General features: G+C 40.9%; 1 protein-coding gene across 2 annotated transcripts in view; it reads left to right on the top strand.

The window, feature by feature from the left end:
• stk11ip (serine/threonine kinase 11 interacting protein) overlaps positions 1-24,195 on the top strand; it is a 41,184-nt gene extending 16,989 nt beyond the window's left edge. Inside the window, exons 20-26 of one of the 2 annotated variants that reach the window (XM_085347957.1) lie at positions 2,425-2,534; positions 3,466-3,563; positions 7,095-7,273; positions 13,563-13,647; positions 14,766-14,848; positions 19,973-20,193; positions 23,013-24,195. In XM_085347957.1, the coding sequence (XP_085204083.1) occupies positions 2,425-2,534; positions 3,466-3,563; positions 7,095-7,273; positions 13,563-13,647; positions 14,766-14,848; positions 19,973-20,193; positions 23,013-23,153 (917 nt within the window). In that variant the 3' untranslated portion in view covers positions 23,154-24,195. Of the gene's footprint in view, positions 1-2,424; positions 2,535-3,465; positions 3,564-7,091; positions 7,274-13,562; positions 13,648-14,765; positions 14,849-19,972; positions 20,194-23,012 lie in introns of both variants that reach the window. The other variant, XM_085347956.1, reaches the window with a different exon arrangement.
• The last annotated feature ends 3,372 nt before the right edge of the window (positions 24,196-27,567 follow it).

Genomic DNA, 27,567 nt, shown 5'->3' with positions numbered 1-27,567 from the left:
TGTTTGCTATCACCTGGCCATGGACTACGACCAGGTGGTGGTTTATTGAGAGTCACACCCAAATGTGGAAAGGCTGAGGGTGGCCACAGGCTAAAAGGCTTCTCCGTTTCCTCTTACAATCTTTCCTCTTATAATATTTGTAAATGTGAATGCCGAAGTTCTTATTAATACTTTGGATTTAAGTGGTTTAGCACCCATTAGACTGTTTAATCATTTTGAATTGAGCATGCTGTTGTTTCTTTTGTCTAGCTGTTAGCTTGTTACCTTTATTACGATAAAGGGCGATTGTGGCTCTAGAGTTCGTCTTGTAATCGGTAGGTTGCCGGTTCGAGCCCCGGCTCCGACAGTCTCGGTCGTTGTGTCCTTGGGCAAGACACTTCACCCGTTACCTACTGGTGGTGGTCAGAGGGCCCAGTGGCGCCAGTGTCCGGCAGCCTCGCCTCTGTCAGTGCGCCCCAGCTGTGGCTACAATGTAGCTTGCCATCACCAGTGTGTGAATGTGTGTGTGAATGGGTGGATGACTGAATGTAGTGTAAAGCGCTTTGGGGTCCATAGGGAAAGCGCTATACAAATACAGGACGTTTACCATTTACTTTTTGGAGCAACTCTGCAGTGACAAAAGGCAGGAAGACAGAATAACTGTTGTACCCTCGACTGAACTGTTTCCTTATTCTCTTTTTTCTTTTCGTTTTTCTTTTGTTGTGGCAGCGGGCACAATGCACAGCAGATGTTACACTGTGGCTTTTGTATACACTGCTATGAAAAAGTATTTGTCCCCTTCCTTATTTAGCAATTTTTTGGATATTTGTCATGTTTCCAATCATTAAACAAGTTTTAATTCTTGACAAAGATTACCCAAGTAAATAAAAAAAACCTTAAACTTAGAATTTATTTGATCTGAAACATATAAGCGTCACATGCAAAAAACTAAGAAATCAAAAAGGGGGCAAAGGCTTTTTCACAGCACTGTATCTTAGGCTTGTAGAGCATTTTATAGTCACTATTCCAACACTCTGTTGTCGTAAAAGAGAAATGAAGAGCTTGGTAATGAAAGCATCACTTCACCTCAAATGTCAACTCTTCTTATCAGTTAACTGCAGGCACAGTGCACATCTTTGGACGGATAAGCGAGCGCTTGTCATAAAGAGTAGTGGTTGAACTCTTTCGAGTCATGCTTTAAACCTTTCGGCTGTTAGCCGGTAGTATAGTTTTAAAAACAATACAGCTAAACATGCACCTTTTAACCGCACCCAAGTGAAATTCTGACATGCATACCCAACATACACATACATACATTTTTACATCTAAAATAACGTTGTTGGCAGCACTGTTTATTGAAGAACAAGCCAAACAGCAGTAAAATATAAGTGGAGTTTTATTGCTTCAAACTCAAATTCTGCACTTCGCGTGGTCATTGTAAAACACATCAGCAGTGGCATGTGGTTTAAACTGTTTACATCGGCTTTACTGCCTTTGCTAAAGACAGATGTAAGTCCTAATTGAAAGTGAGCGCAGACTGAGAAATATTTATGAATATTGTGTGGCACAGAAATCCTCTGAGCTGCTCTGTATCTCTGTGACAGCATCTGACTCCCCCCCCCCCCCCCCCCCCCCCCCCCCCCACATCTGGCTGCCATTTTTAGATGAACCACATGGTAAATGTGCAACAAGACAGATTGGAGTCATTGCTGGAAGTGATGGGAGAGGAATGAAAGCCTCAGAGAGGGAAGGCCGAGTCGTAATGATAGCTTTCTGTATCTTTTTTCCTCTGTGTTTTTTCCAATTGTGAGATTGCAGTTGCAGAGTCATGTAATCTGTCCTTCTGAAATGGCAGTTTTGTTCTGGAGAACTCATCCCAAAACACTGACGCACATTGAATATGGGGTTTGTTTGGGGTTTTTTTTAGCGACACAGTGCATCCATTGTTCCAGAGCACCTCTTCAACCGGTCTCTAAAGACTCGTCAACCTGTGCGTATGCTTGTGTGTGCATGCACCTCTCCCCATTTAAAAGCAGTTATCTGAAAGTTCAAAGGCTGTTTTAATCAGATCTCTGTTTGCACTCTTCTCAAATCAAAGGCCTCAGCTTTGGTCTCTGCAGATCCGTGCCCTGTTGTTTTTGATCAGCTACAACCATCCATCACAGTTCTAATAACTTCTGTTGCTGTTCTTTGGTGGATTTATTGCTCTTAAATGCCTTTCTGCATGAGGGCTGTTGGCCAGCGCTGCAGTCTGCTACAGTAAACTCTGAATATGGTTTCATAAAAACCAAGAAATACTGTATGCAAGGCTTCCCAGTGTTTCCAGGAAGCTACGCTATAACGATATTAATGTAGAATCATCTGAAAGCATAAATACAAAGCTGATTTTAGTTACTTTGTAACTTATCATGACTTAGTTTTTTTTTTCTCATATATATTTTTTAGATGATTTGGATCTTCTGTCTGAGGATTACGAGGTGGTGGACCATCGGCTCAAGCTTTTCCTGGATGTAGAAGTCTTTGAGGAAGAAGAAGAACTTCATTCTTTCCTTAAGGTTTGTGAGCCTCACACAGAGCTTAGAGCTTAAAAACCAAAGAAAAAAATGTATTATTGTATGGTTTCATAATTCACAGTAAAGAGAAGATTGAGAAAATATGTTTTCAGGGTCTTTAAATCTTTACTGGCATTAGTGTAATTCAGGAAACGCTATTGTTTCCAGACTCTATGTTAAAGCACAAGTTTGCCGGCAATGGCAGCCTATGACTGATCGCTCAATTTTGGCAGTGCAGCGTTTTTATATGTCGGTGTTATTGTTTCTTTTGTGACTGTGGTTTTAAAGGAAAAAAACAACAAAAAACTTTAGATTATCTCCCCAGTGGGGTGAAAAAAATTCCAACTTAATAGCTGGTGACAACTTTAAGACCTATTACCCTTCATCTGCGGTTTCATCTCAATCAGCCAAGACGAACTCTGACAGTAAATCTCCCAGGATCCCATTGAAGCCCCACTCTTCTTCTTCTTCTTTTTCTTCTTCCTCTTCTTTGGCTCCTTTGTGTAGCTTGTGCACTGCTGTCGTCATTAAATGTTGTTTGAGACTTCTTCGAATCACCAGGCTGTTGCTTCTCTTATGAGACACTTGTACAAAGAGCAAAAAGGACCAAGCAGCTGGAAACAGGAAGTCACACACCATTCATCTTGGTTATGTTTATTTACCCAGTGACAGGGGCTGCTCCATTTTTCACTTGTTCTCTTACTTCTTGCGTTATATTGGAGGAAATGATACAAGAAAACTTACAGAGCTTGGTTTCATCTGATAATGTGGTTGTTTAATAGTTTATTGTTGACTTTATGGTGCTCATTACAATGTTGTAAAAGAGTTTATCAGCACAGGAGAGCCTCTCTGTTCTTCTGCTAAGACAGTCAGTGTTTTCCAGCTTTTTGTCATTTACCCCCTTCTGTTTGCTTGTTTTTCTCTGGACTTTCAGATGTCAGCTGTCAAATTTGGAGAACCTGGGGAGGTTCCCTCGCTGCTGGTTGTCTCAAATCAACGTATTTATTTCCTGGAAATGACATCAGATTTGCAGTAAGTAGAGCAATTTTGTTCACACAAAGCTGATTAAGCCAGTCTTTCCCAAGTAAATCTCTGTGTTTCCCAGCATAATGGAGTTTTGTAGCATCCTTTACCCACATGTGTTTCACTTCAGCCAGTAGTGATTAGTTTGGTAGCGGTGAAGAGGGGACGAACTGTAGTGACAGAATTGGGGACAAGAGTTTCTAAAGCTCCAGATAAATCACAAAGTTTTTGTTCAAACAAAAAACAACACTACAGAGAAGGCAAACATGAATGACCGTCAGTGCCGTCTTGGAACCCATCAACTACTCTGCTTCTGATGCAAAAAGCATCTTAAAAAGCTAACAAAACATTAAATCATCATCAGATGATTGGCAATCATTTCAAGATTGTATTTCAGTAACTGTAGTCTTACCTTTCCTTCTGCAACCGAAGCTTGCTCCAGTATGATTGGTCAGTAGAGTCAGATCATAAACCAATTTTAATATAAGATAAGATAAGATAAGATAACCTTTATTAGTCCCACACGTGGGAAATTTGTTTTGTCACAGCAGGAGTGGACAGTGCAAAAGTTATGAGGCAAAAATTAGAATACAATAAGAATAAATACAGTACACAACTGTACAGAATAGAATAAAATACTATATACAGTAGAATAAAATAAAATAGATATACAATAAGATAAAAATAGAATACAAATACAAATACTATATACAACTGAGTAAAAATACAACGATGACAGAAAGGATTATTGCACTTAGTATTATTGCATATGTATGGATGTGTGTGTTTGATCAGTTAAAGTCTTTGTTGTGGAGTCTGACAGCAGTGGGGAGGAAAGACCTGCGAAATCTCTCCGTCCCACACCGTGGGTGCCGCAGTCTCCCACTGAAGGAGCTGCTCAGTGCTGTCACAGTCTGCTGCATGGGGTGGGAGATGTTGTCCAACAGGGATGACAGCTTAGCCGTCGTTCTCCTGTCACTCACCACCTCCACTGGGTCCAGAGGGCATCCTAGAACAGAGCTGGCCCTTCGGATCACCCTGTTCAGTCTCTTCCTGTCCCCAGCAGAGATGCTGCCGCCCCAGCAGACCACACCATAAAAGATAGCAGAAGCCACAACAGAGTCATAGAATTTCTTCAGGAGTGGGCCCTCCACTCCAAACGACCTGAGTCTCCGCAGCAGGTACAGCCTGCTCTGCCCTTTCCTGTAGAGGGCGTCTGAGTTATGAGTCCAGTCCAGTCTATTGTTCAGATGAACACCAAGGTACCTGTAGCTGTCCACAGCCTCAATGTCCATACCTTGGATGTTCAGTGGTTGCAGTGGAGAATGCTTGTGCCTGCGGAAGTCTACCACCAGTTCCTTGGTTTTACTGGCGTTGATCTGGAGGTAGTTCAGCTGGCACCAGTCCACAAAGTCTTATGGTCTTATTTATATAATATAAATATAACTTGAGTAAATACAAAATGCTCTTTGTAAATGATGATTTCATTTAAGGGAAAAAAACTATTTAGACCTGGGGGGGAATCAAGAGTTTGCAATAACTGGCACGTCACTGTGGGGGAATTTTGGCCCTCTCTTCTTTGCAGAATTGTTTCAATTCAGCCACATTGGACATGCTGTTTAAGGTCAATGCCAAAGCATCTTAAGTTCAGGATTTGAATCCAAACTTTGATTAGGCCACCCTAAAATCCTCATTTTGGGATTTTTAAAAAAAAAAATTTGAGTCATTCAGAGGTGCTTCAGGAACTGAACTGATAGTCATCCTCTTTCAGGATTTTCCTTACTTGAGCAAAGCAGCCCCAGACCGTCACACTACCACCACCATGTTTGACTGGACTGTTGCTATGATGTCCATTTTACGAAATGCTGTTAGTTTTATGTCAGATGTAACGGGACTCAGACCTTCCAAAAAGTGCAGCTTTTGTCTCATGAGTCCACAGGATATTTTCCAAAAGTCTTGGGAATCATCAAGATGTTTTTGGTAAATGTGAGACGTTGTCTTTGTGATCTTTTTGGTCAGCAGTGGTTTTCTCCTTGAACTCTCCCATGGATGCCATTTTTACCCAGTATTTGTCTTATTGTTGAATCATGAACTCTGACCTTAACAAGTGAGGCCTGCAGTTCTTTAGATGTTGTTCTGGTTCTTTGGTGACCTCCTGGATGAGTCGTTGATGTGCTGTTGGGGGTTGGTGACTCCTGGTACGGTTCACGCCTGTTCCAAGTTTTCTCCTTTTGTGTATAATGGTTCTCACTGGAGTCTCAAAGCCTTGTAAATGGCTTTGTAAAAACTGAAAGATGTCAGTAACTTTGTTTCTCAGCTCTTTCTTTAGATTGTGGCATCACGTGTTGGTTCTGAAATCATTTCACCTACTTCGCTTGACAGACAGGCTCTATTTAAGTGATTTATTGATTCAACAGGTCTGTCAGTAATCAGACCTGAGATTGGGGAGTGAAACTGAACTCAGCTTTCTAAAAATGTGGTGAATCCCACTTTATTCATGATTTTACAATGCAAGGCAATTGCTTGTAACACAGAGCGAGGTAGGTTTGGATAACTCTTTTCCTTTAATGAATGAAACTGTCAGTTACCAACTGCATTTAGTACTTATTTGGATTATTGTTGTCTAATATTATAATTTGCTTGGTAAGCAGCAAAAAATCAGGACGGGGCAAGTACATTTTCAAGACACTGTATGATGCATATTTGTTTGCTTTCTTACATTTATTGTATCTTGTTTGAACTGTGATGGCAATACTATGAGTTTTGCAGTTTTATTTTAGTACTTTATGTAGACCTTAATGACAAAAACGATCTCAGCACTTTTTCTAGCTTTGTGGTATCTCCAGTGCCTCGGTGATTGATTTACGTTGAATCAAGTGTGAAGACTTTCCCCAAGAGCAGGGGTATGCCGACCATAAAACCGAAACAGATAAAAAGATGATTAAATCAAAGCCACTTAAGGACAAGTTTAAGCAGCGTCCTCAAAGCTGACTTTTCCATGCAACCACGTGGCAGATAACAATTATGTCTTGTGATGGTGGTGAAAAACTCAGCACCCTCTGATTAGGATCTGGTTAATATTGCACAACCTGCCAAGCAGAATAACCTGTTTCTAGGTCACATCTTGAAAACACATTGATCTCAAAGCGTCTGCAGTCCCTGGGCTCTTTTCTGTTTTTCTCCCCTCTGTGAGAAATTTGTTGGCCATAATAGGTCGACTTCCCTCACACATCAGCTTTTCCTCTGATGCTCTTCCAAGGTGACGTCAAAAGTTGCTATGTACTGCATGTTGCAGGTGCTGAATTCTCTTGTTCTTGGCACTGTCTCGGAAACCAGACTGTTAATATGGATTTGACCCGGTGTCCTAATCCCTGAAAAATAAGGCATTACATAAGTTACTGATGTGATTTGTACTAACAAAACTCTGACTTTTACAAACGGATTACAAGTGTCAGACATCACGTAAACTGTTTAATCGAGGTCAGCGAGGCAGGACATTTTCTTTACCTCCTGATGCCTCATGTTGTTTCCTCCCAGCAGAGGCCAGCTCACCAATTGGCTGCAGAAAAGGGACAGCTACCCAATCATGGAGCTGAGCTACCTGGAGGTGGGGCTGGGCTCTCAGAGCATCCACATGGAGTTTGAAGATGTGGACGTGGCCTACACGCTACTCGTGAGGGACAGCGTGCGGTGCAAACGCTTCTTTGGCCGTTTAACAGGTAAAAAAGAAACCCCACAGAATAAAAGGAAACTGTATGGAAGTTTTTATTTTGTTAATATAGTCAGAAAGACAATGTGACTGTCCCGTTCTCGCTGTGTTTACTGGTTACACTGGGTTCAGGATTAACCTCAGGGCACAGTGAGGGAAGATTAAACACAGTTAACCTAATTTTAAAAGTTGGAGGGCTGTGTTACGTCCCTGAGGCAGACATTTGAACAACATGTTCCCTGTCACAGACCCACTCGCCGCCACAAAGTAATACTATACCATATGTGTGCTTTGTGATGCAAATTTCTACCCGTCCCCCTCAGTATTGGGTTTCCACAGACTGAGCACATCACCACACCAACTTGTCTGACTGAGAGGACCAGAGGCTGAGAGGAAAACCTTTTATTATACAGGGACTTCTTCCTGGGCTTTGGAATGTCTGGAGAAATATGGAAAATCAATTTGACAGTTACCAGCCCCTAAACATTTGGAGAAAAACAGAAAAACATTTTGGCATGTGTGGAATAGGATCGACGCTTAGTTTTAGCACATGTAACGTTTTGATATTGAACCCATGCGAACAAAAATTACAATTAAAACAGCACAGAGAGGGATGGTCCCTGATGTTTGTACAGATCAAGCCTGATGGATGTGGGAAAAAAAAGCACGAGATGTGTTTTGTATATGGACTTTTTAAGGATCTTGCTCAGTTTATTTACTTGTTTTGATTTCTGTTCACGTAGAAGTCTTAACTGAACAACAACCTGGGACAGGATACAGTTAGCATAGCAAAGCTACCTCCTAATTCAGACCAAGCTAATGGCTCAGTCACAAGTAAAAGTAGGACAGCATTCTCCTTACAACTACAAACAAAACCGATGGCTGCCTTTTAATTGTGTTGAATTTTTTCACATTCTGTGACCGATTACCACGTGTGGTGACTAAATGGTTACACAGAGCTGGAGGGTATTCAACACTGACGACCACTTTTGTTAACTGCAATCACTCTCAAAGAGATTGTTCAAGTTCAAATAATTGGTGTGTAGTTTATAAATACAGACAGATTGCCAACATGTTGCAATCAATCTGAATGAGTCTTTGTCAATGAGCACAACTCAACTGGCTGCCAGCTGGTTGACACGGTTATAGGCGCTGCTTTGTTGAAGCTGCAAAGCTGTCCCACCATCTTGAATATAGTGGCCAAGATGGACATCACCGTTCTACGTAATCTACCGCATGTCTGTGGCTAGAGACCGGTCAAATATGTGGCACGCGTTTCCTTCTCACCTCAAGCCTCATTTCTTGAACTGAATTCAGGGCTCTAACACATAAACATGCATAAATATGCTCATTGTTAGCCTGCCTAATGTTAGGCTGGAGTGTCTGTCGAGTATCGAGTTTATTCACTAAGTGTCCAAGTCCAATAATGTTAGATCCAAAAACAAAGTTTTACTAACAGCAGCTAACATAGGCCTACAGCAGCTCACAGGGGCAAAAACACTGGCATTTACTGACAGAAAAGTCCATGATATCCTCAAGATGTCACCTCAGTATCGCTATCATCAGAGAGAAGTGAGTTTTGCTGACTTATTTACTTATTTACAAACATTGCAACATAATTTTGAGGCTACAAGTGTAATTATTTCAGATCATATCAAATCTTTTTACATATTGTTTTAAGAGGAAGGGGTAATCTGTTTTTTATAAATGCTCTATTTTTCCTTTTCAAAGGAATGTTTAAAAAGGCAAAAACCTTTAAAAAAAATTGACATTTTGCACGCATCGCTTATAGAAAGGGTCTGAAACAACTGCCAATTATCAAAAGTGGGCAGATTTTCCCTTTTGCAAGTAATTCTCTGAAGGCTTCCTGCCACAGTAGTGGGTATATATTTTAGCCAAAATAGTCCTGAATCTCTGCTGAGAGTCGCTACCACAATTTGGTTTCATTTACCAACGCGCTTTTGTAAGAGTTGCATTTAGTGGTTGGTCATTGAAGATAAATTATTTTAATATAATTTTCACTCTGGTTTCATCTTTCAGTAAAAAATACAACAACAAAAAAACAGAAGAAACATTTCAATGTAATGTACTGAAACAAAAAGGCAGTTCATTATCTAAATATGTTTGTCTGACGAATGTTTCCAAAGCTAAATTCGAGCCTCACCCACATATATGAGAGTATTTATGAACTTATTTGATCCTCTCACTGACCAGGATCAAGGAACATTTTAGGCATCCCATTTGCTTCTTTCTTCTCCCTCTTCCTTGAAGTTTTGTCTCTCCACTAACAGCATTTTCTTTTTAAGTCCATAAACCGCTCATTTACTGCGTTGTATTCTTTGTGGGTGAAAATAATTCCAGATTGCTTTTAGCAAGACCAGAATGTCTCCAAAACAAAGCAGACGGAGTAGAGAAAAAAAAACAACAACCCACAAATAAGATCTTTTTGTATCCTTCCAGGTGCTCAGAAGACAAATGAATCCCGATGTTTCTCATTGCTTTAGACACCTACATGTGAATTATACGAAGGCTGTACTTATTTCTGTCCTGAAAACAAAGTGGCTAATATGACAAACTCTCTGATGCCACTGCCAAATTAACCCCGAAAACAGCTGTTGCAATATTTTGTCAGGAGAAATACGGAAAAGCTTAACCATAACAAAGTCTGACTGTTGTCCAAGCTGGCTCCTTTCATGTGGACAAAGTTTTTTCGAAACCACAACTGGAATGACGATGGACTCGCTGCCTGGAAGACAGAGGAAGGATGTGGTTATAACAGGGACAGTTTTCTGGAGCTTAGAGCTTCTTTCTCCAACCTAGTCTGACACAGCTTTATTGAAACAGGAGAGATAACACAAGACCTCTGGAATCTACGGCCCAGTGTTTTTTGGGGTGTTTTTTTTGGGTGGGGGGGTCTGCCAGGTCTTTTCTCATGCTTGAAGGACTCTATTAATGTTCACTGTTGCAATCAAACCGTGTTGTAGAAGATTTGGTGCGAGTTGTCGGTATCAACAGAGAGAGATGTTGCTTTGGAAACTGGAATTAGAAAATCAAATCTTTACCCATTTCCTGTCCCGGGTGTCTAACGTATCAGACAGTGGTTTGGTATTTGATATCATGTGAAAATGATCAGGGGTGTTGTTGTTGGAAGCAGCCACACAGCAATATTGACACAGAGCAGAGCTCTAGTGAAAGTCTGTTTGTTTCAGATTTGGTTCTTAACACGCTCTGCTTGTCACCTTTACTTACTCCTGATTGTGGTCTTGGATGGCACCTTGCTAAACTGTCCACGTTAACACGTTATTTAATCTCGTTGTTAGTCTTAACGCTCACTGCTTCCCCTCAGACATGCTAAACACTGCCAGGAGTGTGGGGAAACTTTGACCCGGGGCCAGTGCAGATTTTCGTGAAAGCAACTGAGCCATCTGTCAGTTTTGTCCAAAATATTTTGAAACTTTTTTTTAAGGAAATTATTAAAATAAATGAATATGAATAAAACTATGCACAGTCTTGAAAAACATCAGACACGTGACACAAAGCGGGGCAAGAACCTTACCTTTTTTATCCAAAGGCAACGGAGTTTGATAAACCACAAGATTTTAAACAATTCGACAATTAGATTTAATGACAAAATATGATTTTTCTTTTCTTATTTTTTTTTAATTTTTTTTAAGAAATGAAAATGGGTTCTCGTGCAAAGTGGTAACCACTAACTTTTGGATTAAAAAAAAGGTAGTGGTTACAAATATATGAGAACAAAAAATAAAATGCTGATCTAATTTTGTGGCACTTAATCCTGAGAGGTGAATTATGTGTTTATAAGCACTGATTAGTTCAAAATGATTGTTTAACTTTGAAATTTATCAGGAATGTAAAAACTGTGTGTGTGGCCAATGTCACGACTGGTTTCTGAACCCTAAATCTTTCTTCATGGTTACTGAAATGTCAGTATGAATAAACATTTCATTACATCAAACATTATAGATTGATACACACCTTTTAGAAGCTGGTGTATATTTTTAGAATCATTTTATTAAATTAAGGAACCAAACTGTCGATGAACTTTTGGGGATACGGTGTCATTTTGTAACATAGGTGAAAATTAGATAAGACTTTTTTTTTCTGATTTTCACATTTTTGATAAAGGAAAGCATGTTTTGCCCTCATTTTATGTTCCTTCGGCTGTAACTGAGCCTTGTCCTTTCTTTCTGTCTCCTCCTCAGTGTCTCTTTAAATCTTTGAAATCTCATCTATTCAAACTTGACCCCAGTTATCATTTCTTCCCTTTGTTGTAGTCACACTCAATGATACGCCACAATTCACAACTGTTGGCGTGACCCGGCAGATTGTGTTCCCAGCATTTTCTCAACCACTGATTCAATGGTGCTGATATTTAACACCTGCACCTTATGACAGTTACCAGAAGAAGTTTCGGCTTGGGTTCCACTTTTGTCTTTAGACTTCTTTCCATGAAAGTTTGGGTGTGACATTTCTAGGATAGTACACGTTTACAAGTTTAGAAGTAATATTTGTATCCTTTCACCTGATTGCTTTCTCCTGTTAAATGTTCCTAAACCCCCAAATCTGTCAACTTCATCTAAAATGCCTCAGGAAAGTGAGAACAGAGGAGTGCTACCCTCTCAGCTGATTCAACAAGCTGTAAACCAGCCAGCTGTAAACTGCTGAAATGGTCACATGTCATGTTCAGAAGGAATCTAAGAAATTTTAAGTAAATTTCAGCGGTGAACTAATAGATTTTTGATTGGGAAGGTTGAGGTTTCAGACTCTTAATCTTCATTCAACCTTCATTACATTTTTTGAGTATTGGAACCATTTTTGAATTTTTGGTGGTTGGATATTTCTTAATGTGCTAAATGGAACATGTCAGACAAATGACAAATACACCTCCTGAAACTTAAGATAACCAAATGAAGCAACTACCAGTGCGAACAAAGGATACTGTCAATATTGACCTATCAATAAATTAGAGGATTATCTAGGCAACTGGGGCCTGGATTGTCCATTAATGATGAACTCTGCGATACATCGATGGACACTGAGTGACACGCTTTATATGTGGAAGTTTCATCTCAGAAATTCTGTGGTTTCTTTTGGAATACTAGAGCTCTTCCACCTCTGGAATTATTTTGCAAATGTCACCTAAAATGACCCTAATGCATCATATCCCACAATGAAAATTGACATCTTAAAAATTTCCACAAATATAAACCCAAATCTTAACAGATTACATATTCAGAATGCTGAAAAAACCTCAGTTTGTACTTTTGTTGGTCAGTCACAGAGGGAGCACACAAATGGCCGCCCCTCCCTGACCCTGGTTCTGCCGTAGGTTTCTTCCTGGTAAAGAGGAGTTTCTCCTTCACACTGTCGCAAAGTGCTTCCTCGCAAGGTTCATCTGATTGTTGGGGGTTTTCTCTGTTTTGTAGGGTCTTTACTTCCCAAGATAAAGCACCTTGAGGTGACTGTTGTTGTTTGTTTCTATTTAAATACATTTGAAATGAAGTGAAACTGAATGCTAAAAACAATGAAATGACTGCGGCCACTCTTGATGCTTCTCATGCAATTTTTTTGTAATCTTTGGTGTTTTTTCATGCTTCTCCCATTCATGGTGAACTCCCTTTCATCCGTTCTTTTCATCCTGTTGCCTTCCAACCAATAAGCATGTACCCATGCATAGCATCATCGATACTAAGCTACATGCTTTGGGGGTTTTTTTGGAACACCGCATATAACCACATTTGCGTAGGTTGCATACCCCTCTGCCTAAGCTCTGCATATTCAAATACCTGAACAAATGCAGAACTATTGAAAGGTTTTAACTTTCCCACATAAAGATGATATTTGGCAACCTGCCCCTGTACCCTTAATGACAAGTTTTAACACCTCAGTATATAACAATAAACATGTGGTTTGATGACTGTTGGAATAGCATGTGGACTTATCCAAGGATGGCTGCATAGGCAGAGACCACCCTCACTATCTTCTCAGGCACACCCAGTAATTCTGTTCTATGAGGAGGTCTGAAATAACTGAAACAACTGTTCATAAAAGAGCTTCAAGGGTTACTCTTAGGAGGCTTTCGGGGGCTAAAGAGTTAAAGGGAGAAGTGCTAAAATGGCTTGTTTCAGGTAGGATGAACTGAGGGAGCTCACCGAGATGCAGCATAAAATAATTAACAGTGAATCATGCAAGCCAACTCTAGTAAAAACCTGGGTGAGAGGGAATATTCACGGGTAATTCTTTGACCACTACTAACTGTTTTCTTGCCGTTTCTTCAGGAGTTGTGCGTGAGATGGCTCACAAATCAGAGAGCAAGCTGAAGTCGATCTCCACCACAAGGCTCACCCCTGAGCACCATCTCTGGTACGCACCCACACTGCATCTGCACGCCTACTTTTGCTGAGGGAGGACCCGCTGGATGCAGTGAGAAAACAGCAGGCGTCTTTGATTTTATTTGCGTAGATGCTGAAAGATGTGGTCTGAATAGTGTTATGCACATTTGTATGTGGTTGGGCCGTGTAGGTTAAAGGGAGTTACGGCAGTAGAAGTTCTAACGCTGCACATTTCTGACACATCTTTAGTTGATTACAATCAGCTTTTTTTAGACTCCATTTTGTAAAATGGCTCCACTAAATTAGCTGGTAAACCACATCTTAATTTGTAACATGTGTTTTGCTCTGCAAGTCCTAGAGCATGCATGTCCCCCGTGTAGTTTGTTAACAGTGCCAGTAGTGTTTCTGCACCTTTATTTGTATGTTTTCCTTTCTCACTCAGAAGATAGACGCTTTTCCTGGGTGCTCACTGAAAAGGAATGTGGTTTAGCTCATGAAAGTATGATTTCAGGGAAGAAACATGCAAAACAAAAAAAAACCTCCCATAAACCTGCAAAAAAAAAAACACGTGCTGTGAATAATCCAACTTTTCAATCATACACACAAACTGTGTAAGTATATGAGGCAGTTTAGACATCCTGGAAGAATTTTTTTTTTTTTCCAAGTTAGAGAACATAAATAAATACTTTCTTTTCTCTTTAGCTTAAAAAAATACATTGACAGTGACAGAAACCAAGCCTGTTAAGTGCCTGTTAAGTAGATTAGCAAATTCATTCAGGTGCCAACACAATAAGGCCTTAAATCTCCCAATTTGTCATTTTTCCTCCAGGCTTCACAACACAAAATCAAAAAATACAAACAAACCTTCATGTGTTCTGAGGCAGCAAACCACAGTCTCACTTCCAGTGTTTGCACAACACTACTCCTGTCAGCTGTCATTATGTTAATTATCCCCTTTGCTTCAGAGTCACTGTAAACTTTACGCTGGGATGTTGAAGCCCTTCAATCTCACACCTATCAGCCACAAGGCTCCAAACCGCCCTGTTATTTTATACAAATCGGTGTTTATGCCATTGTATCTTTAACTGAAGGAGATTTTTGTTTGTGTTTGTATGTCATGTTAACACTGGACTTTGTCTGATCTGTCAGGCCTTTAGTGTGCGAAGACATCCAGGCAGATATGGAGGACGGACAGCTGCAGTTCTTCTATGTTCTGGCTTTTGTCCTACAAGGTGACACATCCACTTGTTCATAAGTTGTTGTTTTTTTGCTGACTTGAGTTTTTATTACTCTATTTTTCTGTTTGTTTCTTTTTATCTCACAGAGTTTGCTTCCGTTCTAGATTTCTATCAGTTATCACTAGATAACTACAGTGGGGCAAAAAAGTATTTAGTCAGCCACCGATTGTGCAAGTTCCCCCACTTAAAATGATGACAGAGGTCAGTAATTTGCACCAGAGGTACACTTCAACTGTGAGAGACAGAATGTGAAAAAAAAATCCATGAATCCACATGGTAGGATTTGTAAAGAATTTATTCATAAATTAGGGTGGAAAATAAGTATTTGGTCACCTCAAACATGGAAAATCTCTGGCTCTCACAGACCTGTAACGTCTTCTGTAAGAAGCTTTTCTGTCCCCCACTCGTTACCTGTATGAATGGCACCTGTTTGAACTCATCATCTGTATAAAAGACACCTGTCCACAGCCTCAAACAGTCAGACTCCAAACTCCGCCATGGCCAAGACCAAAGATCTTTCGAAGGACACCAGGAAAAGTATTGTAGACCTGCACCAGACTGGGAAGAGTGAATCTACAATAGGCAAGCAGCTTGGTGTGAAAAAATCAACTGTGGGAGCAATCATCAGAAAATGGAAGACATACAAGACCACTGATAATCTCCCTCGATCTGGGGCTCCACGCAAGATCTCATCCCGTGGGGTCAAAATGATCATGAGAACGGTGAGCAAAGATCCCAGAACCACACGGGGGGACCTGGTGAATGACCTGCAGAGAGCTGGGACCAAAGTAACAAAGGTCACCATCAGTAACACACTACAACGGCAGGGAATCAAATCCCGCAGTGCCAGACGTGTTCCGCTGCTGAAGCCAGTGCATGTCCAGGCCCGTCTGAAGTTTGCCAGAGAGCACATGGATGATACAGCAGAGGATTGGGAGAATGTCATGTGGTCAGATGAAACCAAAGTAGAACTTTTTGGTATAAACTCAACTCGTCGTGTTTGGAGGAAGAAGAATACTGAGTTGCATCCCAAGAACACCATACCTACTGTGAAGCATGGGGGTGGAAACATCATGCTATGGGGCTGTTTTTCTGCCAAGGGGACAGGACGACTGATCCGTGTTAAGGACAGAATGAATGGGGCCATGTATCGTGAGATTTTGAGCCAAAACCTCCTTCCATCAGTGAGAACTTTGAAGATGAAACGAGGCTGGGTCTTCCAACATGACAATGATCCAAAACACACCGCCCGGGCAACAAAGGAGTGGCTCCGTAAGAAGCATTTGAAAGTCCTGGAGTGGCCTAGCCAGTCTCCAGACCTCAACCCCATAGAAAATCTGTGGCGGGAGTTGAAAGTCCGTGTTGCTCGGCGACAGCCCCAAAACATCACTGCTCTCGAGAAGATCTGCATGGAGGAATGGGCCAAAATACCAGCTACTGTGTGTGCAAACCTGGTAAAGACCTATAGTAAACGTTTGACCTCTGTTATTGCCAACAAAGGTTATGTTACAAAGTATTGAGTTGTATTTTTGTTATTGACCAAATACTTATTTTCCACCCTGATTTACGAATAAATTCTTTACAAATCCTACCATGTGGATTCATGGATTTTTTTTTCACATTCTGTCTCTCACAGTTGAAGTGTACCTCTGGTGCAAATTACTGACCTCTGTCATCATTTTAGGTGGGGGAACTTGCACAATCGGTGGCTGACTAAATACTTTTTTGCCCCACTGTAGGTACCTTGCTAGTACCTAGTTAGACCCTCCTTTATCTTCAGCGCTGCTTTAACTCATCATGGCATAGATTCAACAAGCTGGAAAATTCCTCAGAGATTTTGGCCCATATTGACATGATAGCTTTAGACAGTTTGATTTGATTTGATTTGATTTTGATATACCTTTATTAGTCCCACAAGGGGAAATTTCATAAGGCTGCCGACCTATTGCACGCAATGGCGGCACCATCTTACCCTCCGACCATTCATACATGACACAAAACATCACATGGGGAAGACAGGTCAGAGAGGTATAACAATGGAAAATGCACCACACGAGGAAAGATGAGGAGAAAAAAATAACTCCCCCCAGACTGAGCTCCAACAGGGAGATCAGTTTGAGAACAGAAAAAAAAACATCTCTGCACATAGCACATGAAAAAATCTTAATACAGCAAAGAAACACATTACAAGCAACAGGGGTGGGTAAAGGGGTGAGAGACAGCCGATTTAGACAGTACATCCCGGCCTGCATGCGCTGGTCTCCTTGATCCACCGTCAGCATTGAAAGGGAATAAGCGTCGAAGGCGTTTGGAAAGGGAGGGGGGATGAGTGTGTGCATATCAGTGTATATGTATGTGTGTGCGTGCCCAGAGTTCAGCTGAGACAGTGTCCTTCGCCCTGCTAGGCTAAGTAAACAGTCTTCCAGCCAACCCAGGTGGCCTTGGGAAGGAACAGACTAAACACAGTCGTTATCAGGGTGTTTTTGATCGGCTCCAGCCTTGCGACCGCAGCTGGCACCGAGAGGGTATCCGCATGAAGTGATGGTGCTTTTTACTTTAGTGCGAACAGGTCATATGAATTTCTAAGCTGCTCTAACAGTCCAACACTGGTCTCTCAATCTCCCGTTGGAGAGCCGTGAGCTTTCTATGATGTTATCCAAACTTACGTTCCATGATGTTGTCATTCTCTTTGCTCAAAGAGCAGGTCCTGAGATCTCACGACTGCAATGCACTTCCCCAAGATTTGATCCAATTTGCGCTCAAAGGTGTTATTCGAGCGAGCCCCTCCAAATGTACCGGTAATCCAGTTTTTCACTCAGAGGTCTTGTTCTGAGTATTCACAGCAGCCGTGCGTTCTCCAAGATCTTCTCCATGCTGCACTCAATGAGCCCATTTTGAGAAACTCACGCCTCGTCCCATCATTTCAATCCCAGCGGGCAGCCTTGTGGGGGTTTGAACAGCCGGTTCCGCTTCCTTAATTCTTCGATAAGCCAGGGCCAAGCCAGCTCCGATCAGCAGGAACCCTGTTATCATGGTTCCGAATAGGTAGATATCTTCAGCAGTCAGGCTCACCCGAGCCCAGACTTCTCGTTGAGAAGGGGTGTCAATTGCATTCAGAGACCAGTTGATCAAATCCATAATTCCTCTTTTAGGTTTTAGAGAACAGACTGTGAGAGAGTGTTCCAGGGAACATTCTCTCACTGCCAACACATCCAAAAGGTGCTCGATCGTATTGAGATCTGGTGACTGACCATTTGAGTAGAGCGAATTCATTGTCATGTTAAAGAAACCAGTTTGAGGTTTCATGGTGTGTTATCCTGCTGGAAGCAGCCATCAGAAGATGGTACACTGTGGTCATAAAGGGATGGACATGGTCAGCAACAATACTCAGGCAGGGTAAGGTGTTTTAACAATCTTCATTTGGTACTAGGTGGTCAAAGTGTACCAAGAAAATATCCTCCACACCACCACGAGCCTGAATAGTCGATACGAGGCAGGACGATTCCGTGCATGCTTACTCCAAATTCTCACCCTACCATTTCAGTATCGCTGTAGAAATCGACACTCATCAAACCAGGCAACATTTTTCCAGTGTTGAATTGACCAATTTTGGTGAGTCTGCGAATTGTTGCCTCAGTTTCCTGTTCTAGCTGATGGCAGGAGACCACACCCATTATGGTCTTCAGGAGCAGGAGACCATAATGGGTGTGGTCTTCTGCTGCTTTAGCCCATCTGCTTCAAGGTATGCTCTTCTGCATACGTTGGTTGTAACAAGTAGTAGTTATTCGAGTTACTATTGCCTTCCTAGCAGCTTGAAACAGTTTGGCTATTCTCCTCTGGCATTAACAAGGCACTTTCACCCACAGAACTGCTGCTCACTAGGCATTTTCTCTTTTTCAGACCATTCTCTGTAAACCTTAGACACGGTTGTATGGGAAAATCCCAGCAGAGCAGAAGTTTCTGAAATACTCAGACCAGCCTGTCTGGCACCAAGAACCAAGACACGTTCAAAGTCACTTAAATCACCTTTTGACCATTCTGCTGAAAAAGGTGATCTGACAGTTCTGCTCAGTTTGAACTGCGGCGGCCGTCTTGACCATTTCTTCATGGTTAAATACACTCAGTTGCTGCCATGTGATTGGCTGATTAGATGTTTGTGTTAATGAGGAGTTGAACAGGTTTATCTAATAAAGTGGCTGGTGAGTGTATCTCTTTATGTTAGTGTTGTTTGTCGTGAGGTTTTTGTATTGAGGTAATTTAGTTTACAAGCTGGAGAAAAAGCTAAATCCTAACTGTTGGTTTTAGCCAGAAGTAAGGAATCTTGGCCCAATTAAATCCCTGACGCTACTTCTGCACCCCCAGAATTACTGCAATTACTGCAGGAATAAATGCCAGGATAATGTGCTAAAGGGGAGAATTACAAATGAAATGGCAACAAGGTTTTATTTCCTTGAAGATAAAAGTAGATTATGGCAGGAAGAGCCCCCCACCTCAAACCCCCCCAACCCCCACACCCGTGGGGAGTAGCTGACGTGAGATGCCTATCGACAATCAAACCTGTGCCCTTAAATGAGGCAGACATCTTTTGTTTTTACTCAGCGATGGCAGGTGACTGCTTTGGCGTGAGTTTGGTAGATACTGACCCTGCAGGACTCCTAACTGGCTCTGCTAAAGCAGGCACATTTAAAGCAGGGGTAGCTGCAGGCTGCACAGAGCTGTGTAGGTCTCTGGAATTTCAAGTACTATAATTTTAACATGTCTGGATCTGACTTCTCTCTGTTTTTTTTTTTTCTTCCTCCACGTGTCCCACAGAAGATGCAGCTTTCTGGCATGAAATGTAACACCATAACTTTTCTTTGTAGTTCAAAAGTACTTTGTAAAGCTTTTAACATCAGTGACCTCTAAAGGCAGCTTATATGACAAGATCAGAGGTTAAAATCTCAAAGCTCAAAACAGTAAAGTTTAAATGTGTTGCTCTTGCTCGAGGGAGAAAATACTGCAGTTCTTTATAGAATGACCTGAGATGACTTAAGATATGATTTAGCTCTGTGTGAATATGTTATAATGGCACTTTTGGAGTTATTTAAAAAACGTGAAACTTTTCTGGCTTTCTTTCAGAGGATATCTGGATGCCGTTGACGGTTCTGGCGACTAGAGAAACCCTCTATCTGCTCAGAGAGGATCACCAGTGGAGGAAAAACAGCCCGTCGGCGAATGAAAACAAAGAACCGTGCAGCGGGAGCGTCACTGTGTTAGAAACTCTGCCAATCAGCTGTGTGAGCTCAGTTCTCCTGTGGCCTGTGGACCAGTGCAGGATGGATATAAAGCTTTACGATGAGGTGCGTGTGATCTCAGAAGTTTAAACAAAGCCCAGAAATGTCATGAGAAAGTCTTATAGTAACTTTATGTGCTTCTGCTTCTTGTCATGAAGACAGCTGCCACTCAAAACTACACAGAAATGAAGAATAAATATATCTTTGGTTTGATTCCAGACAAGCTTCCTTTTTTGTTTCTTTTGCATGCAGCTGATTAAAAACACCGGGGAGATGAGGAATAATTAGGCATGAGAAAATGCAAACACTCTTTGGTAGAAAGCAGTAATGAATGTAATACCACTCTATTAGTTATGTATCTTGGCAGAAATTGTAGTTCACAGGAACATGTTCTGGCATACATTTAGTTTTTCCTCATATGAAACTCGCATACAGATTCAGGGAAACAAATGAATGGCTCGTTGGTGTTTTGGCAGATCCTAAACTGTATAATAATAACAGGCTGATAAAGCAACAAATAGGTAACAAAAATGACTTACAAAAACAGTCGCGTATTTGCATATGAAGTATTTCGAGGTTTTAAATTGGCCGTGGCGGTTGGGGATGTTTGTGTCATTCCTTCGTCTTTATTATCAACTACAATTGCAAAGTTAGTATTGATTTAATCTTGTGATCGCATGTGTGGGTGTGTGCGTCTGTCTGTTTCGGGTACTTTGGCAGGCCTGTCTGACTGTGGAAAAATTTTGTTGTGTTCCAACAGTGAAATATAAAGTCAGAAAACGTTGTGGGATTTAGAACCGGGGATAAAGTTTTCTCCAAGTTCATACGGGCTGGTCAAAGGCTGAGAATCAAATCTGAAAACAGCTAGGAAAACATAAATGAGATATGGCATTGCCAGACCTTAAGAAATATTTTCATGCTGCACAAATGAGACCTGCAATCTGCGGTTGTGTCAGTGATTATGAGGCAAAGTTGAAACTCTTACAGCAGTATGTAGAAGCAATGGAAATTAATTTTCATTGGACATGGAGATAAAGTAAAGATATACTTAAACAGGTAGATGTTATCACTCAGTTTACATTAAAGGCAAGGCAAGGCAAGTTTATTTGTATAGCACAATTCAACAACAAGGTGATTCAAAGTGCTTTACAGAGACATTAGAAACAAAAACAAATAAAAAGCATGATTTAAAATTGATTAAAACAAGAAAACAAACAAACTAATTAACAAACAAACAAAACAGTATATAAAATCAAAACAGATAAAATCAGAACAATAGATAAAATCAGTAGTTAAATGTAAGTTTTGAAATTTAAGCTTAAAAGTGTGGATTTGGTGCTTTATTCAAATGCAGCTGAGAACAGGTGAGTCTTCAACCTGGATTTAAATAAACTGAGTGTTTCAGCTGATCTGAGGCTTTCTGGGAGTTTGTTCCAGATATAAGGAGCATAAAAGCTGAATGCAGCTTCTCCGTGTCTGGTTCTGACTCTGGGAACTGATAAAAGACCGGATCCAGATGACCTGAGGGATCTGGAAGGTTCCCTCAGGTACTTTATGTCAAATTGGGGTTTGACATAAAGTACTGTGCAGAAATCCTGGGCCAACCTTTGTTTCCTTATATTTTGCTTCCAATGAGCTGTAAACTGTCTTGTAATTTGTTAAAGACGTCTATGAAGTAGCAGTTTGTAAGGAAGGGAAATGGGGAGAGAAGTCCGATGTACGCCAAAGTACACAAGAACTAGACCGAACATCAGTGGCAACGGGTCTGATGAAGTGATGGATGCAAATTTTACGCTTTTTGTTCAAATCATCATCAGTATTTCCTGAAGTGGTCTGGAGAGAAGTAAAACAGTGAGTGTCTGCAGGCATCTGTGTAACATGTTGGAGGCTCTGTCATGGTTTGAGCTGCATTGCAGTCAGTGGTGTTGGAGATTTTGTCATGGATTGGCTTCCCCAGAGCCTGGACTTCAACATTATTGAATTTTAAAAATTAAAAAAGAGATGGGAGAAAGGTCGTTGAAGGTCATGTTCAGAGTAGAACTGCACACAAGTCAGTAAGGCAAAGCGGCGTGATGGATGTGTTTTGTTTGTTTGTTTGTTTGTTTAAGAAAAACAACCATTGGGCAATATATCAGATTTTTAAATCCCGAAATATCAGGATCTATTATGTAGCCTATTACCACTGCAAGCCACTTTGCAACCCACCACTTAACCAACTTTTTTTATGCAGTTTCTGACTTTAATCAGAGTTGTATCTGTGTTACATAAAAGGCCACCAAAGTTTAATTACTACATGTGAAAATTGAAATATTTATTTATTTATTTTTTACTATAGTGGTAAAAATACCTGTAAAAAAAACATCAGTCACTGTTTAATTGTTCATGTGCTTACTTTAGTCTTTGCCCTCATTTGTTTTTTATTATTATTATTTATAAACAAATTACACTCAGTGTAAGTGTAGGGATGTGGAGATAAATAAATATTAATCGTAGAAAAGCATAAAAAAGAACCATTATACATTTAAGTCTATGTGGAGGACTTATTAAATGCCACAGATATCATCCATCCCAGTATTTTGTGACGACCATATCACGCACAAGACTTTCACTGAAGATGAACACAATCTCATTGTGTTTGACGTTTATTGTTACCAACAGAGTACGTACCGGTGAATTAACCATACTGCTGTTCAGTAAGTGGCTAAAATGCAGTGCTGTTTTCTAATGTTTGCTACTTTGACAACATCAGATCTGATAACAAAGTTCTGCTGCCGTTCTCCTTCTGTTTGTGCAGCAGCATGTTATAGATTGTGGCCCTGCCAAGTTTAACTCGCATGTGATTAACTGCTTTAATTTTCATACTTTCCCGTGTGTGTTTCCTGCAGACTGTGAAACAGGAGAGGACGTGGTGTGTGCGCTCAGAGAGTGGCGAGCTCCTCCAGGGTCTGCTGGCCTGGGTCAAAACACAGTGGGAGGCCATGTTTGGAGTAAAACTGCACACAAGTCTGCAAGACAAAGCGGCGTAGTGTGTGTGTGTGTGTGTGTGTGTGTGGGTGGAGGGGTGCAAAGAGAGAAAAAGTTATAAAGTTGTATGGTGCCGGGTAAAGTTTGGTGAGCATGACCGAGTGTGTCTTTGTTTTCTCTCTACGCACTCTGCACTCAGTCTGGTCCCATTACGCTTGTTGCTTTAAGCCAAGAACTTGGAAATGATTGCACTCATTCATGTGGCACACAAGCCTGTAAAAGCACTGGTTGCATAATGTTTCCTCCAGATACCATCCCACTGAACTTTTCTACAGCTGGAATGGAGTGTGCCTTGTTTCTTTTGTTGATGCTGTGTTGTCCTAATGAAATGCACCTTAATGCATCACATGCTGTTCTTTGATCGTCTGTAGCATCAAGCTAATATGGAGCAGATTTTGGGGGAAGGTTTGGAGTTACAAGCATTAAGTCAAGGGAGTGAAACAAATGTTCTGTCTTAGGATTTGTAGGGAAGTAATGCAAGAGGCTGAGCCTAGAATATGTCAACCGCCTTTGTCAGTTTTTTTTTTTTCTCTCTCTCTCATCGTCTTAGGGTGCTTTGCATCACGCGGTCAACACGAGGCTGGGGGAGCCTCTGAAAGGCCAAGGTTCAAGACATTGTCGTCAAAGAATTTGCACGCAGTTTTCACCTAATTAAGGTCTTGTGATGTTTCAGACGTTCGGTGAACAGTAGCACTTCTCGTGTTTAAACATTTTGAAAAAGATGTTTATTTTAATTTGTAATTCGGGTTTGGTTGATTGGTTTGTTTTCAGAGCATTTATCAAGGGCAGGGAGAAAAATCTGTTTTGACATCAGGCACTGTCATCATTCAGTAAATGTGATGGATAAACATTATCTCAACTGAATCCTTGTTTATTTAGTTTGTACATCGGTTAAAGCTGTAAGACGGAACGTCTACAGCTGTGTTCATATGTAACCACTGTAATGGGAAACTGTACATATCAGTTACCGCAAAGGTCAGCAGTTAATTTAGGTCTACTAATTAGGTCATTAGTAATTTATTTATTTCTGTGCTTTTTTTTTCATAACAGGTTTATGCAGAAGACTGTGTTTTATTTTTATATCAATGTGATGCCAATCATGCATATACGTGACTAAAGAAAGTGATGTGTTTGGAAGTGAAGTTCATTTTTTGTAGCCACACCAAGGTGTGATTACTGCCAAACTTGCTGAATGAAGAAATCACCTAATAGAACCGGTCTGATAAGTGAAGCAGGCTAAAAGATCTCAAAAAGCAACACATCGTGCCACAATCTAAAGAAACAGCAAAGACATTGACAGCTATGAGTCTGGAAAGGGTTGCAAAGTAATTTCTAAGGCTTTGAGACATGCATCCTACAGAAATTACTCCAAGAGCGCATCAACGACTCATCGTTAGTAGGCCACGTAGGAACCCAGAACAACATCTAAAGAATTGCAGGCCTCACTTGTCTCAGTTAAGTTCAGATTTCAAGTAGAAAACCACTGCTGACCAAAAGATCACAAAGGCTCGTCTCACATCCGACATAAACTAACAGAATTTCATAAAAAGATCATCATACCAACAGTCAAACGTGGTGGTGGTAGTGTGGTGGTCTGGGGTTGCTTTGCTGCTTCAGGACGACCTGCTGTAATTGATGGAACCATGAATTCTGCTCCAGGGACACTTGGATTATGAAGCAGGACAATCAACCAAAACACACCAGCAAATCCACCTCTGCATGCCTCAAAAAATGAAATTAAGGCTTTGGAGTGGCCTAATCAGTCCAGACTTAAGTCTGATTGAGATGCTTTGGCATGTGGCTAAATCAATTCTCCAAAGAAGAGTGGGACAAAGTTCCACAGCAGTGATGCAAAAGACTCATTACCAGTTATCACAAACACTTGACTGCCGTTCTTGCTGCCAAGAGTGGCACAGTTAGTTATTGAGTTTAGGGGACAGTTGCTTTTTCACAGGTAGGTCTGGATAACTGTGTCCCCTCAACAAATGAACTTATCATTTAAAAACTGCACTTAGTATTCACTCAGGTTATCTAACCTTTAAATGTCTTTGATGATCTGAAACATGCAAGTGTGACCAATATTCAAAGACTGAAATAAGGGAGCAGCACTGTAAATGTGAAGTGTATTGAATGTGTTTTACTAAAATCTTACTTTAAAACATTTGCTAACTTAAGTTTGAAGGGAATCTATTCTGTTTACTAGCATTACCAGACCAGTGTTATCCAGGCAGTTAAATAGTGTAGCGATGTACTAATCAGAGTTCGTAAGTAGTGCTTATTTTTTTCGAACTGTGACCTGATAAATGTATACTGTCTGAAACAAGTAATTTTAAAGTAAATGGAGTAAGATTTAATTTATATAGCATCTTTCAAAAAAAATATCTCAAAATTCTTCACAACCAAAATGCCAAAAACATATGAGCGAGAAGTTTAAAAAGATTAGTTCTGAGCTCATAGGTCACTGAGTCCACGGAGCTGAAGTTCCGAGCGAGAGAGCTCCAGAGTGTGGGAGTCTTTAGTTCTGAGCATCAGCAGGCTCTGGTCACATGACCTCAGGGACGTGCTGGGGTGTATGGATGTAAAAGTCACAACCAGAATCTGAAAATGTGTCCTGAAGTTAATGTGAGCCAGTGCAATGGTGTGAAAGGACCCTCCCACTTACGGTTGGCTGCCTCCTGCAGAGTGCAGTTACACATGTCCTTCATGATACAAACGTCCCAGTGACTTCTGCCGCCACACAGTCTTAAACTAGGGATGGTTGATGTGTGGCTGAGATGACATCGTATAGATCTGGGAGTAGAAAACAACCATCTGAAACTGAGTGTTTACAACTCACTGAAGCCTTTGAAGGGATTAACTTGCACATATGGTGACCTCGTTATTTGAAACTACAAACTTTAATTTAGAGAAGAAAAGACAGCACATAATATTCTGCTTCAAGTCAAGTCTTCAAGTCTTGATTGTTTAAGGATGTTTATGTTATGTTTCCCGTTAGTCAGTTGAAGCCAAACTGTCGAGCTTGTTCCTGCAAAGCGAAGCTTACTGTGAGTCCAAACCAGAGGCCACCAGGCAAGGTAGGCAACTGCTGGGGGCCCTTGGCCCAGCAGACAACACATTTTTATAATTAACTGAGGAAAGTTATGAAATTTAGATTCAAAGAAATTTGGACGGGGCACTAGAAGTTACGCTAAGTTGTACTGAACTGTACATTATTGTGCTGGATGTGCAGTCTGGTGCACCTATTGTATTTTCTGTATTGTTAATGCAGACTTTGTGGTTTCATGGTGCTAAAATCTGTATTTTTTTTCATCATGTAAAACTCTAAATGGACAGTGCAGCCACAGTGCACATTAGTTTAATCATCTGTATTGGAACTATTACATCGCAGCTATCAAAAGAAAACAGTAAACACTATAGATTGAATGCTGTCTGTAGGCAGGAGCTCAACGTAGAGCTGCTATCCTTCCACACTGAAAGGAGTCAGTCGAGGGAGTTGAGATATAATTTAACTTGAACACCTCCTAGGCAAGTCGTCCTGGCCATGTCGCATGAGAAGGAGGCCACAGGACCCAGGACATGGAGAGATTAAATCTCTTAGCTGGCTTGGGAACTCTTCAATGTCCCCTTGGAAAAGCTGAAGGAGGTGGCTGGGGAGAAGGAGGACCTTTTTGCTTAGACTGCCACACTCACAAGCTAGACTTAAATAAGTGGCAGAAGAAGTGGATAAATGGGCAGATGGTAAACACCCAAGAAGACCGTTCAGAAGTTGAATTTGAGGAATTCTGTAAAACGTTTTAATGTTATTAACATGTTGTTATGAGTACCTTATACTATATCCCTTACTATATCACTGACTTATTTTTCTGGCACCAGTAGCAAAAGAGAAAGATAAAGTGCTTACTCCAAAGGCTGATAATGCCACAGTATTGTTCCACATTTAATGTATTATATCGTAAGTGCACTCTACTCCAAAGACTCCTCCTTATGTTGTTATCCATGTTTCTTTTTTCGTTTCAGTTCAGTCAAAAAAATTGATATTATTTATTTATTTAAACATTTCTAACATAAAGACGATAAAGTCGGAGTTTGGAGGGGTCCCCTGTTAGTATGTGCCCTGGGCCCCAGCAGACTGTGGAATCACCACTGGTTCAGGTTCAGCTCTGTGAAAGTTAACCACCTTCAAGGTACAATTTTTTTTTTGGTGTTTTACATGTGCTGTGCACATGCTTGTTGAAGCACTGGACAAGCTTCAGTTGCAGCCACGTGGCCGAGGAACCCATCTCTCTCTCTCTCTCCCCCCCAATCCATCCAAAACCAGTGAAGAGCAGCAGGTTTAGCGTTCCTCCTATAAGTCTGATCTGATTCAAACAATAAACACCAACATATTTTGTGGTTGATTCCTTTTATTTACTTTTG

Source organism: Diplotaxodon limnothrissa, linkage group LG23 (assembly GCF_057381915.1).
Source record: "Diplotaxodon limnothrissa isolate DT_005_m linkage group LG23, D_limnothrissa_male_GT1.1, whole genome shotgun sequence".
Lineage (NCBI taxonomy): Eukaryota > Metazoa > Chordata > Actinopteri > Cichliformes > Cichlidae > Diplotaxodon > Diplotaxodon limnothrissa.
Note: the sequence above shows the minus strand (reverse complement) of the source record. Positions and strands in the feature narration are given on the sequence as shown.